Source organism: Schistocerca piceifrons, chromosome 1 (assembly GCF_021461385.2).
Source record: "Schistocerca piceifrons isolate TAMUIC-IGC-003096 chromosome 1, iqSchPice1.1, whole genome shotgun sequence".
Lineage (NCBI taxonomy): Eukaryota > Metazoa > Arthropoda > Insecta > Orthoptera > Acrididae > Schistocerca > Schistocerca piceifrons.
Window position 1 is genome coordinate 1,144,301,804 of NC_060138.1, and position 14,462 is coordinate 1,144,316,265.

Below are 14,462 nucleotides of genomic sequence, written 5' to 3' on the forward strand. Positions count from 1 at the left end.
TGTAATGTGAGTCAGTGAACGCCTATAAGATGGCTACAGTCATTGCTTTGTCTTACCTTGTCGCATAGAGAAACCTATAATGTACTTGTTTGAGGGTTAGCATTACTTTGCCACTAACGTTAGACATAGTGGGTTAGCTCAGGTTTTACCGTGTTTTATTCCTCAGACACTTGTGTATATTTGCTTTTAGGACGGAGCACAATCTAGACCTACTGAAAGAAAAGTAGGAGCCAGGTAACAATGTCAATCAAGGTCAAGTGAATGCAGACTTTTTAAACGCTACATTGCAAAAATGAGGTACAGAGGCAATTCCTACCACCTCAGCGTTAACAAGAAAATGTGCTGGATCAGGTCCTATCAAATAAAAAAAAAGTTGCTTGCTACCTACCTGCTCTGTCATTGCTATTTTGAAAGCCTCCCAGTGAATAATGAAGAGAAGAAACTTCAAAATAGCTTTATTAATGTTATGACTACACTTAACACACTTCCTGTGTCTGTGTTTGGCGAATGCCTTGACAGCTTTACCTGTGATCATGTGTACTGCCAAAAGTGAAGTACGAAGGAGATGGTGTTACGGTTGTCAGTGAGTAGTTTTTACTTGTGTTTGTTGTTATCTTAAATACAAATCTGGATTTGGATTGGATTGTTTGAGGGAAGAGACCAAACAGCGAGGTCATCGGTCTCATAGAATTAGGGAGGACGGGGAAGGAAGTCGGCCATGCCCTTTCAAAGGAACCATGCCAGCATTTGTCTGAAGCGATTTAGGGAAATCACGGAAAACCTAAATCAGGATGGCCGTACAAATCTGGGAACGTGAACTGACAACCTAAATGCGCTACTGAGCTCAAAGCCACATTACCTACAAAAAACTGATAAGAATTCTGCGTGTGAAAACCGAGCTCATTTACAAGCAAATAAATAAGCAAACTAATAATTCCTTGCTCAGTAGACTTGGTCAGTGTGAACTGTTTGAAAAAACGCAACTGTATAAAAAAACTGTAATGTCGACCTCTATAAGAATGTAATCTGAAACACACGAAAATTTCTGCACTGACATGTAGCCCTGGTAAAATAGAGAAACTGACACAACCTACATTGCGCAAAGGAAACGAAGCAATCACGTATTATGAACCTCACCTGCAAAATGAAGTAGTAACAGAAACAGCAACACAAGACTCTGCAGCAGCTAAAACAATACTTCTAAAAACTATCTACGGTTGGTCGAGGGAAAGTGGGTTCTTAATCTTGACAAATAATGCCAATGAAACACGTGACTCAACCTTTAAGTACTGAAATTTCAGTTATCAAATAAAGCAATTATAGACTCAAATATGAAAATTCATTTAACCTAATACGAGGGCTATCCACAAAATACATTACGTTTTGGAATTAAAAATAAATAAAGTATTGCAATTTTTTTTATTATATACAGATGAAAGCCACACTTAAATACTACTTTTCTACATAGTTGCCATTTAAATTAAGGCACTTACCGTAGCGATGGACGAGCTTGGAAATTCCTTCGTCGTAAAATTCGGCCGCCTGCGCCTTCAACCACGTGGTTACCTCTTCTTGAAGCTGTGCGTCGTCATCAAAACGCTGCATAGCCAACCACTTATTCATTGCTGGGAATACGTGGAAGTCGCTCGGTGCCAGGTCGGGACTGTGCGGCGGATGAGGAAACAACTCCCACTTAAAAGATTCGAGAACTTCACGAGTGGCATTTGCCATGTGGACCCGGGCGTTGTCGTGAATCAGCAAGATCTTTGAGGCCAACTTTCCCGTGCGCTTGTTTTGTATTGCTCTTCTGAGGTTGTTCAGAGTTTGGCAATACCTTTGAGAGTTTATTGTAGTGCCTCTTTGCTTATTCTCATCAGCACTTCTATTTTCTTTTTAATTGTTGCATCACCATTTGGTCATCATCCAACATTGTACCCATTCTGTACTTGGCAGATAGTGCTTGATACCTCAAAAATACAGACAGCACGTTGACAGCCATAAACATCTGAGTAACTACATAACCAAGCACATTTAAAGATTGTAGCGAGATGATGTATAATGATGATCGAAATGGGAAGCTGTTATGGATACCTAAATGGTGTGCTGTGCTTTGCAGGGCTGGAGTATTAGATATTCTTCCGGTTTTAATGTCCCTGTTAATACTCACTGATTAAATGGATATTGAGCCAGACTAGTTTGTGATCACCCTATCCAATAACAACAGAAAAATATTTTGTTCATAGTGGGAGACAAACCAACACTTCCCAACACATTAAAGACATGCTGAGCAGTATTTCCTTTTGATGACTGCCACTACAGATTGCAGATATCTGCCAAAACACCTGAGAAAATGCACCTGATGACTCTTACAAGCGAGAGCCTGTGTCTCTGATCACTACAGTAGTGGTGTCCAGATACTTTTGATCAGCGAGATTAAGCACAGTGCCGAGAGTATGGTGGATTCACTAGATTAAGTTTCGCAATTAGACTGGTGATGGTCAGCACTGGTAGGACGGATGTATCAGCTGCTCCACTGCTGCAGCTGGCCTCAGGCCTTATATGGCCGGGCAGCTTAGTGGATGGCGTGATTTCTTACAATAGCGGCATGTCGCAGGGCCACTGAAACATGTCACTCCCCAAGCGCCGTAGAGTTGGTAGTATAACTAACAAACGAGTGAAGAACAGGAGCCGCCGCGTCTTCTGAACCAATAACAGCACCCAATAAAAGCCGGTTCCAGTGTCGACGCTACCATGTTGCCGGCTTCCGTGTAAACATTGTCTGCTAGTGCGCGAACACCTGCTGTTGTGTTGTGTTACCTCCTCGACTACAGTTTTTGTTTGTTAAACAATGTCATCAAAACGATGTTCACCAAGTGACAATCCATTGCGCCGTGGAGTGCCATTAAATAGTCAGGCTTTGGAATTGCTATGGAGGACGCATGAGTTTTATGAGCAAAAAAAAAAATTTGTTTCTGTTCTTGGGCATGCATCGATTCCTGCCGATAAAGCTATAGCATACCTCAAAAACTCTAGGACTCAGTGAAAGAACAGTTATAAGGAAAGGGATGCTACTTCAAGACTTACAAGATAGTGAAGTTAACAGTGTGGATTACAGCGCCTGTGGGAGAAAGAGAGTGTTTTTAAGTAATCCGGGAAAGAAAAAAAAAAGCAGCCTCGTCCTGTTACAGATATTGATTCTTTCCAATCCGATACAATTCGTCGGCACATACACGGATACTATAAAAGGAAAGAATACCCCACAACTGCAAAGTTGCTAATTTCTTTAAAAGAAAGTGAACTTTCCTCAGGGGGGTGGGGGGGAAGCGTCACTTAAGATGGTATTAAAAAGTATGGGTTTCCGTTTTAAAAAGTTAGATGGACGAAAACTGTTACTAGAAAAGGATCATGTCATTGCAACTCGTACCATATTCTTACACAAAATTGTAGGAAAGGAGATACACTGCACTGCAGTCGAGCTCTGGTAACGTCGTTCTCTGTTCATTGGCTCACTGTGTTTTGTGACGTCAGATGCGCAGAACGAAACTAAACTCGGCCGCCGTCATAAATGACGCGCACTTTAGTGACCGTAAGGAAACCATGGTGCAATGGTTGCAGGCGAGAGACATTGCTGCGGACATGAGCATGTCAAAGCTGCTGTTATACTCGCTCGTAAAAGAAAATAAGCCTGTGACGCCTAAATATGTTGTAGACGAACTTGCAAGCGAACAGGGTCACTTGGTAATTAGGCTACCGTCTTATCACTGCCATTTTAATCCAATTGAATTGGTTTGGAGTGAAGTCAAGGCGTACATGAGAAGTAACAAGAAGACTTTTACTATAACAGAAGTGGAAAGACTGCTATATGAATGTCTTGCTACTGTAGGCGCTACCTCTTGGGGAAAAAAGTAGACCATGCTGCTAAACTGATAAGAGAAGCACAGACTACAGATCTCATTATAAATGATAACGAACAATTACTGATTTCTCTTAATGATGATGATGAGGATGAAGACAACGCTTTTGGCGCCGATTCCGATGATAGTGAAGGAGAATTGGATGGAACTGCGCCATTGGCATCATCAATTGGTGAGTGTAAATGTATACAGAATTAATATTTGCTCTCTGCAATCGGCTAGGCTGTGTGAATAGCGTGTTATTTGGCATGCTTAGATTTACATTATTATACAACGTTTTACATGCAGCTATTACAATTTGGAATGACTTTTCATAGATATTGTCACTAACTTCAGGTGTTTTTATTTTCCGGTTTCATATACTATCAAATGCTTTGTCTCTGTCGTCGTTCTCTCCATTGTTAGAAAAACGTAGTTTGTTGCACTTACGCATAAACGTTGATTGTAGCTTACATTTACAAAACGTACTTTGGAGTCGTGGGAGTGTGCGGTGGCAGCTATTGCAACCTTGCGATCGCAGTGTAGCCAACCACACGCGAGCTGTCATGTGACATGTTTAACCGGCTCAGGTATAGTTGGGGGCCAGACATGGTGGTGGCAGCTGAGGTGCATCTCTGGCCTGTGTGTAAGTCAGTTTACACTACTGATATTTCACTGTAAACATACAGCAACCAGCCCTTTTTAATGCGTTTTATTTATGCCAATATGCATTTCGGGTTTGCACCCATCTTCAGCTGGCAAATTACATGGATCTTCAGTTTCTACAGTATTACAATCTCGACAGCAGTTTGGATGCTGCAGCAGGCGTTCTCCTCTCCTTGTCTTTTCTTTGCCTTTCTTCTTTTTTGCACCAACACAAACACTTTTTATCACGTATTTTACAGAGGCGCACTGCGTTATCTGCCATGTAGTCGACTGTTTACACTACATCTCCGATCAAGGTGGAGGGGGGCAGCGTGCAATGGCTGCCAGCTGTCAAACTGGCGGGGGCTCTTGTGGTAATTCAGATGGAAGCACAGACCTTGTATGTATTTTTTTGTTCGTTTTAAATAAAGTACACACCTCCTCCTCCAATCCTATTCTTTTGGTAGCTCTGGTGCAATTTTGCAAGTTTGTATTTGTGGCCTGCAGTGTTTGATACATGTGTACAAAAGTTCCCACGATTATTTACAAGTTCACAGTAGTATCACGGTGTCAGACTGCTCTTAGACAACCTGATAGTATGTGAGCATCTGTTTTTAACACATATAAGCAGAAGACTAGTATACATCTAACCAACGTATAGTGTTTTCCAAAACTGCAGTAGCCTGTCAGTTGTTTAAATACACAATTCTTCTCTAATTTGTTTAAATAATGCATTGTGGTAATTGTTACACGTTTAAAGTCTCATATTTACGATCTTAAAATGGTTCTTTTGGAAAATCAGCAAAATGACAGATAATCGTAAAACTGTAAGTGGTGATAGAAGAAAGGTGGTGGAGTGCTTGCAGAAATACCACTCGGCACAATACTCTGCTACAAATTCCAGAAATGAATTTATGCAAAAGACATCTCAGGTGTTCAGATAGGATTAATAGGATTAGAGACAGAACACGAGTGAGGAGGAGTCCATCCACTGGTTGGTCCTCATGACACTCTCATTGTGGTATACAGAGCACAAGGGATGTACAATAGGCCGGCATAGAGGTGAGGGGTGGAGACGAGGGAGAGCAGAGATAAATCACACAGCTGCCTCAGTATGGGAGGACATTGACCTTGGAGGACACTGACCTTTGGCCTTTCTCATAAGGAGAACATGAGCCCCAATGAGGTAGAAATGGTACTGATCCCCTACTACATTGTAAACTGTACCTGCAGTCAGCGACACACAGTGAACTTTTGTATCTCCTGACAATGCCAATCGTGGCAAATAATTTTCTTTGCTACTTGTACTAAAGTTTGTTATTTATCACATGATTTTTGGGTCATGTGAACCAACGCTACTATTTGCCATGTTGTAACTTATCATAATGATGTTGCTGAAACATATACACACCATTTCCTTCTTTCATGAATCTGATGAAGGTCTTAATGATCAAATTAGGTGATTGAGCGAAATGAAGAACTTTGTGATCAAAAACTATTTTAGATTCTACAGATTGTTGAACATTGAATCACTGCAGTTCAGCTACTCACTGCAGTTTATTTTATTTCAAACACGTGTTCACATATCACTGAGCTAGTGGAATTACATCAGATGTGGTAGGAAAGATTACTCAGTGGTTCAAAAATATAGCTGCTTATAGTTTTATGGATGTTGCAGTGGGCTGATTATCTTATTGTCAGCTCTAAAGAGATTTATCTTTACTACCTCTAATGGAACTGTGTGTTGAATTTGTGTTATAAATAGCTGTATCAGTTTTCCTAGATTCTGCCAAGGATGACTGTGTAACAACAGAATCAAGCCTGTTTAATATACCATAGCAGCGTCTAAGTCATACATTAGTCAACATAACCTACACAACATAGCTACTATGGACAATGATAATATAGGCACCTGTACTGATCAGATAAATAAAGAATAATATCTTATTGTTTGCCTCTTTCAGTACTCTGAAGGAGATCATTGATACGTACCTATCAGACTAACAGGAAGAGTGGCTATTTGGTTAATAATACTTGATAAATGGCGCATGTAGTATTAAATAATATCAGTTACAGGAGTGAGTTAACAAGAAATTATTGAGAACTTGTCAGAAGAAATACCTGTAACAACATGAAAAAAATTTTCCACTATATGCCATGTTAGAAAAAATCTATTTTTTAAATTAATAATAAGGTGCAATTTTTGAGGATGAAAATATGCATCTTAGCTACACCTGTCACAAGATAAGCATGAAAAATCAGGTTTTAATGGCACAGTATAAATAGACAATTCCAGCTATGAAATAGAGACTGATCAAGCATAGCTGAAATATATCATCCAAAGATTCCACAACAATACAGACAAAAGCAATCATCAGAGACTGATAGTAATTGTCTCTTGTATATACCTGGAGTTTTTATAGTCATCTCCAATGGGATTAAAAAAAATTATTCCACTAACCGATTGCTTAAGACAAGCCTAAGCAATGTGTCAGAGCTCTGTCATCAATAAAATAACAGGTACTTTACATGGGCATCACTGCCATGGGGGGACAGAGGAGATGTGTCCCTTCCAACATTTTTTTAAAAGCAGTTCCAATTTTTTGTACTTATTTGACAAAAGATAACATTAAATGAATATTTCCAAGCTTAATTAATCACACATATTAAAAGCTCATGTGCAGTAAGAATTAATGGTTTACAGGATTTACTAACATTCTACTAGATCAGATCCATTTGTATTATTCACTAAAAAGACAATATTCCTAGTTTCAATGAATTGTGGTGGCGTGACTACAAGTGATGAGGCAGCAGGTTAGATAAACATGAATCTGTTTGGTTGTGCTGTAAGTATGTATGAGGGGTGGCCAGGTGGTAGCTGGCTAACAGTCAGATGCCACACAACAATCACTTACAGTCCAGTGTTGTATAATGACAAAGTCATAGTCAGGAGGAATTGCTATTTATTCATTGTTGACTTTTTTTTAAAAAAAAAAAAAGCCAGAGAATGATTCTTCTATAAGGATAGAAGTTGAAGCAATGAACTAAAATTTGTGCCATGGTTGGGACTTGAACCTGGGTCTCCTGCTTATGTATCCAGAAAAATGTTATTCCATAAAATCAAAGGAATGACGCTAAGTAAATATTTATTACAAAGGTATTCCAGTTTACTCAGTTTTTCAACTACAATGTAGTAGAACGCCTAGTTTATAGGAATTTAACAACAGTGTTTTAAACTGATCTAAATATAGCATATAGCCTAATATGGTCTATACATATTATTTCTCCTCCTGCTTAGACCCCCTTGTGATCTATACGCTATCTAACGAGACATTCCCTCCAGCCATTTAGTGTTGGTGATGCCCATGGGTACTCGGGTCTAGCATACATCAACTGCCTCAACACAAATTATCACAACAAGAACTAAGTTTAGAATACATTTACAATGCATTAAAAGTTGTTAAAGTCTGTAAACATTGATGACATGTTCCTTTAGAATTCTAGCCCCTCAATTGATGAATGAAGGACTCTGTAGTGCGATGTAGGTGAGCAATTTGCATTACAGAGTTTCCTTTTTTGTGTCTGTCACATGATGTAATCAAATGAATCAGGAATGTTGGTGCACAAATTACAAAAGCTATGTGTCAAAAGATCGCAGTCCTCCATGGCGCACATCCTCGCTGTTGAATGTTACATTATCAATACCATCCTGGCGTTTCACTTCAGCTGTTTTCTCTGAAACAAGAAAAATGTAGTTAATGGATGCTACGATATCTATTGTGTATTCTAAATTGTACTGTTCTTACACAATAATTATCAGATGACAACTTTGAATTTCAAAAACGAAATGCACGGGAAACTATCACACAAGTTATACTACTACAAACAGTGCAACATCCAAAAGTATCAAATCGTATCAGAGGAAGGCTGGACAATGAAGTGACTATGCTACTGGCCAAACTCGATTTTAGGATGAACTAGTTTTGCCTAGGTCAAACTCGTTCATCCTGTTAGCCTAGGTCGAATTGGTTTATCCTACATGCTTTAGGATAAACTGGTACGTCCTAGTCTGAACTAATGTTGCCTAGTCGGAAAGCATGTCGCTGCCTGTATGAACGGGGAATCACTGAATCATCTCTGGCTCGCCTCTCAGGCCTCTCAACCACTCTTCGCTAATACTGTTCTTTGTTTTGAATGGTATTTTGCGTCGACGAGTGCACATGTTAAGTTGCTGGTTGCGTTTAAAAGATTTTATTGTAATCCTAGTGTAATTATTATGAGGTGTTTCGTTATGGATGAGCCTTCGTGTAGTAGACAAGCCAATCAAAAGCTGTACAGAGAAAAGCTTATGGAGGAAATTTTGCAGAGTGAAAACAAAAAGTCTTCTCATTATAAAGTGTTATCAGTAGACGAATATGCGGATTTGGTTAAACAAGTAGAAGACGCGGAAAAGTTGGAAAAAAGAACATCATTACAAAAAAGAATACTGAAACAATTTGCTGTTTTGAAAATTGGCGATGTGAAGAAACTCGTTGCACGGTGTGAAGGGAATATAAAATACTTCGTTCCAACTGATGAACTTTATATCTAGGCTAGTTTCAAAGCCAATTCTCCATTCAGAAATGAATAGCAGATGCCAAGTCGATTTGATTGATTTCCAGACAGAACCAGATGGAACTTTAAAATTCATTCTAGTTTACCAAGACCATCTCACAAAATTTGTTCTCCTTTGTGTGTTAACATCAAAGAGGATAAAGAAGTGGCTTATCATTTGAACGACATATTCGTAACTGTAGGGGCACCATGCATTCTTGAATCTGATAATGGCAGAGAATTTGTCAATAATGTTATAAGTGAACTTGCAAAGCTTTGGCCAGAACTGAAAACTGTGCATGGAAAACCAAGGCACAGCCAAAGCCAGGGTTCTGTTGAACATGCCAAGCGAGACTGCAAATATAAGTTCTTGGTTAAAGGACAACAATTCGGCGAAGTGGTCGGAAGGATAAAGGTATGTCCATTTCATGAAAAATGGAGCTTACCACTGTGGCATAAAACAATCACCTTACAAAGCATTATTCACAATCGAACCTAGAGTGGGACTTTCCACTTCCTCATTGCCTCAAGAAATCGTAAATGATATTCAGGATGAAGATGACATAATGAAGGCAATCAAAGATGACAGCAATACTGAGCAGTACAAAGATAGTGATGATGATAACATTGTAAAAATTGACACAAACAACATTCAAAATGCTAGAAAAATTGCAACAGAAAATTTAAAAAAACAAGGTAAAAGAATGAAAGCTTCCTCTGGCAAATCCCATCCACCAACAGACATTGGAGGCAACATAATCATAACTATTCCAGATGCAGAAAAAGCAGAGGTGACCTTCAAAATATAATTGGAGTAATACTTCAAAAACTGGTGAGAGCCTCTACAAAGTTGGCACCAAACATGGCGTACTTCAAAAACATTATTGCAGGCATAGTTTTATTAAAATTTTCCATAATTGTTTGCAATAAAATATTAAAAATATTTGTTTTACTTCCTTTTTATTTTTTAGAAGTGATTTAGAGGCCTGCATTCAGAAGTTTTTAGATGTGGTAGATATTAACCAGGATATTGAAATACCTTTAATGACTGCAACCACTATCGAATCAGGGCAAGGCTTCGTGAAATGCAGTTGCATGAAAAACTGTACAACAAACAAATGCAATTGTAAGAAAAACGAAGTACTCTGCAGTTCTAAGTGCCACCAAAGTAAACCTTGCAAAAATAAATAAATAAGCAAATTGCAGATAAGGTGATTTCTGTAGATAGATGTATATAAGTTGATCTAGTGATATACATGAAATTACTGATTAGTTAATAAATTAATTTAATGAATCATATTGACAATTTATTCAATTTACTTTGGATACAAACTAGGATAAACCGATTTGACCTAAGCTAAACTGTTTTATCCTATTGGTAACAGGATGAACGAGTTTGAAACTAGTTCATACCAAAATCGGGTTTGGCTGGTAACAACTATACATAAACAAAACGCCACAATTAAATTACAATTTAAATCTATTGAAATACTTTTTCAATACAGGTCATTTGCAATAAGTATTTATACATTACTTTGTAGTACACTAATGACAAGACATCGATTATGAAAGAGAAAAATTTAAACAATATTTTGGATCAGACTGGCAACACATGGACACTGTGTTGCACACAAAATACATCAAAACTAAATCAACATTTGTAATAGCAGACTCTCATTATTCTCCTCATTATGTTAATAGAAATTTAGCCAGCATACAGTGGTGTGATGCTGGAGGTAGGGAGGAATATGCACTATTACAAATGTACTATTTCTGTCTAAGTATGCACTGTCAATAAACTGCAGTTGTCAAATTGGCTACATTAGAATTTGTGCAATATATTCAATGATTCTGAATCTCTGAGTACAAATAAATAAAACTTGTAGAATATTCACTCTGCTATACATCATACAAAAAATGTTTGATTATTTTACAACTTTAGCAGGTTCAGCTGTGATTTATATTTCTTTCCTGATATGACAAATGATGAATGTGTCTACCTGGGGAACAATACTTAGCTGGTGGCAAGTGAACCATTCAAAAGTTCAAGAATCAAGGACAAAAGGCTTAGTTGGTGGTGAGTGAACCAGTCAAAAGCTCAAGAAGCAATGGTCATGACGGCCTGTGTGAAACCACTTCACTGGACGGATACAGCTATCTTATTTTATACAAAAGGCAATCTTTTCAAAACTGTGTGTTTACTGATAACATTCTCTCTGGCTCCCAGCTGCATCAAGTGGTTTAAAATCCACAAGCTTTTGACCGAGTTCTCTTTGGCCATCGTCAATTGGTGACTAACGTGTGGTTGCTGCTGCCATCCTTCTATAGGAGCACTACCTCCTGTGACTTCACTGTGGCACAGTCCAGTGCCATATGAGTAATGTTTCTTCATGCAACCATGCACTCACTTAACCTTACGATGGTCAAGTCCCAAGCTGTGTTTAAATGCAGAGTGTTCTCAGCATTTTGATAGTGTCCCAGAAACGACTTGTCCTTTTAATAACACATGTTTCATCGAACGCAATTCGGTTTCCTTACCATGTTCTGCTAATGCTAATTTCTCAGAATACCAGTGGTAGAAACACCTCTCATGTTCATATTTCGCGAATCATTCCACTGAAGACTTGTAAGCAGAAGACCCAACAAGGAGAACCTGAAGCAGATTAAGTTTTTGGCGTTCTGTGGCTCACTAAGAAGGCAGAAAATCGATTCAGGCCTTCAGCAAAATTTCGACAACTCACTAGCGCTGTGAAAGATGATGTAGGCCTCATGATATTAGGAACATAGAGAATCCTGTGGCAGTATGGACAGTTTTATGTTAGATTATACACAGTATTGATCAGAGCCACATAACACATGAGTGGCGTTTACGCCTACAGTATCCCGAGAAATTAGCAGTATCAGAACATACTCTGGAATATCGAACTGCATTTGATGAAATATCTCTTATTAAAACAACAAATAGTTTCTGAAATAGCATCATAAACGAAGCAGTCGAGATGAAAATTTCTGAAAACACATTCAATAAAGATGACGGTTTGTAGTGAAATGCAGGTTGGGACCTGTCTACTGGAAGGTTGAAGCAAGTGTGGTGGTGGTGTGACCAAAAAGTTACAGTTCCTTATATGGGATGAACTGGGATCCAGTGACGTCACAGACGGTAGTCAATACTTGATAATGGCCAAGGAGAGCTTGGTCGAAAGCTCATGATCTTTACACCACTTGACGCATCTGAAACCTTGAGTGAATTTTATCAGTACTCCGCCACTGCTAAACTATGTACTGATATATCTGGTTCTTTACTGTTCAAAGAGTGATTCCAAAGGAAGTCCAGTATTAATTAGGACTGTACTCTGATGGGACTGAGTTGTAAGCCACACTATCCAAAACCACTCTCCAGAGCAATAAGATATTTAACACTGTATGTCTTCTGACTATTCAGATCAAAGACTAAGTCACGATAAGGCATGAACAATTTGGTACCAAGAAAACAAAGTTAAAGGTAAAACGCCTCCAACGACATAAGCTGATGCCTTGGATTGACGTATACTCATTTTTGTTTGTAGTGCAGTTAAATGCGACAGGAACAAACGCAAACAGACTCACCTGAGGGAGGATCGTTCCAAGGTTGAGCCTCCGCTGATGTGAAGATAGCATACACCAGGTATGCCACCACTGACAGTGCCACAGTCACGTAGAACACGTTGTTCCAGCCTGCCCGTGTTTGCTGAGGGCACAACAATACTCTATCAGCACTCTACATAATATATATATATATATATATATATATATATATATATATATATATATATATATATATATATATATCGCGCGCACACACACACTATCTAGTAACTAAAATACCAGGTGTTTTCTAATGGTGCATTGTGGGCGTTCCACAACAAGGGTCTGGTAAGAGTTATAGGCGATCTGATTTTCTGTGGCATTTCCGAGACTGGGATGAGCTTCAGTGTCAGCAGAATTTTACTACTTGTTCATTGATTTAAACTCGAATGGTTTATAAAATTTGAAGTCTTCTACACGATGTACTGAAATGTTATGGCTGAGACTATTCCTCAGGGTGGCAACTTGCTTTAAATGTACAAAAACGTAAAACTGTGCACTTCACAAAATGAGAAAAAAGTAATATCCTGCGCCTACAATACCAAAGAGTCACAGCTGGAACTGGCCAACTCGTACAAATACCTGGGTGTAACACTTTGTAGAGATATGAAATGGAATGCGTAAAGCAACGTGGTAGACTTCGGTTTATTGGTAGAATACTGAGTGTGTGCAATCAGTCTACAAAGGAGTTTGCTTACAAATCACTAGTGCGACCCATCTAGAATACTACTCAAGTGCGTGGGATCCGTACCAAATAGAAGTAACAGGTGATACTGAACGTATACAGAGAAGGGTAGCACGAATGCTCACAGGTTTGTTTAATCCTTTGGAGAGTGTCACAGAAATGTTGAAGGAATTGAACTGGAAGACTCTTGAAGACAGACATAAACCACCCAGAGAAAGCCTGCTAACAAAGTTTCAGGAACTGCTTTTAAATGGTGTCTCTAGGAATACGCTACAACCCCCTAGGTATCGCCCATATAGCGATTGTGAATATGAGATTAGAATAATTACAGCATGCAGAGAGGCATTCAAACAATCATTCTTTCCGCGCTCCATACGAGAATGGAACGGGGAGAAACCCTAATAAATTGTACAATGGGACGTACCCCCTTCCACGCAATTCGTGGTGGTTTGCAGAGTATGGATATAGATGCAGGTGTAGTGGCTCAAGTGTGTGCCTGCTCTGTGTGGATTATTGCGACGACTGCTTGTATGCTGGAGTGTTCTGTTTGCGTTGTTATTGGTGACTATGAGAATAAAAGGATGAAACTAATGCTGATACATAGACTTCTCACAAGTAAACCTTTCCTCCTTTGATACCGAGTAGCCGAAAACCCATATATTTTCTGAAAGCTTATATTAGAAGTAGAAAAACTGTGAGATCTTAGGGCCAAAGGGACAAGCGTTTAGGAGCTATAGGACCCACAAAGTATTAATAAAGCGTGTATAGATTGACGTATTCCCATCATGGCGCCTCTATTGCTTGTATGTTCATGTATGTTCCCGTATGTTGCTGTCAAGTACTAACGTACTGTATGACTTCTTCTTATATTCAGATGGATTTGAAAGTCGTTGTGGCTGTCTTATCTCACGATTCGGAACAAGCAATTGGTCTCTGAACATCCAGGAATCGGAAATGATAAAACAAACTATTCTCCTGGAAAATGGTATGGAGATTGTGGAAGAGATCGGGACATTAGGACT

The 14,462-nt window shown here is 38.9% G+C and overlaps 1 protein-coding gene across 1 annotated transcript in view; it reads right to left on the reverse strand.

The window, feature by feature from the left end:
* Positions 1 to 7,682: 7,682 nt before the first annotated feature.
* LOC124710740 (sialin-like) overlaps positions 7,683 to 14,462 on the reverse strand; it is a 66,714-nt gene continuing 59,934 nt past the window's right edge. The window contains exons 6-7 of the mRNA XM_047240950.1: positions 12,738 to 12,858; positions 7,683 to 8,273 (exon numbers count right to left, since the gene is read on the reverse strand). Of these exons, the coding sequence (XP_047096906.1) occupies positions 8,176 to 8,273; positions 12,738 to 12,858 (219 nt within the window). The 3' untranslated portion in view covers positions 7,683 to 8,175. The remainder of the gene's footprint in view (positions 8,274 to 12,737; positions 12,859 to 14,462) is intronic.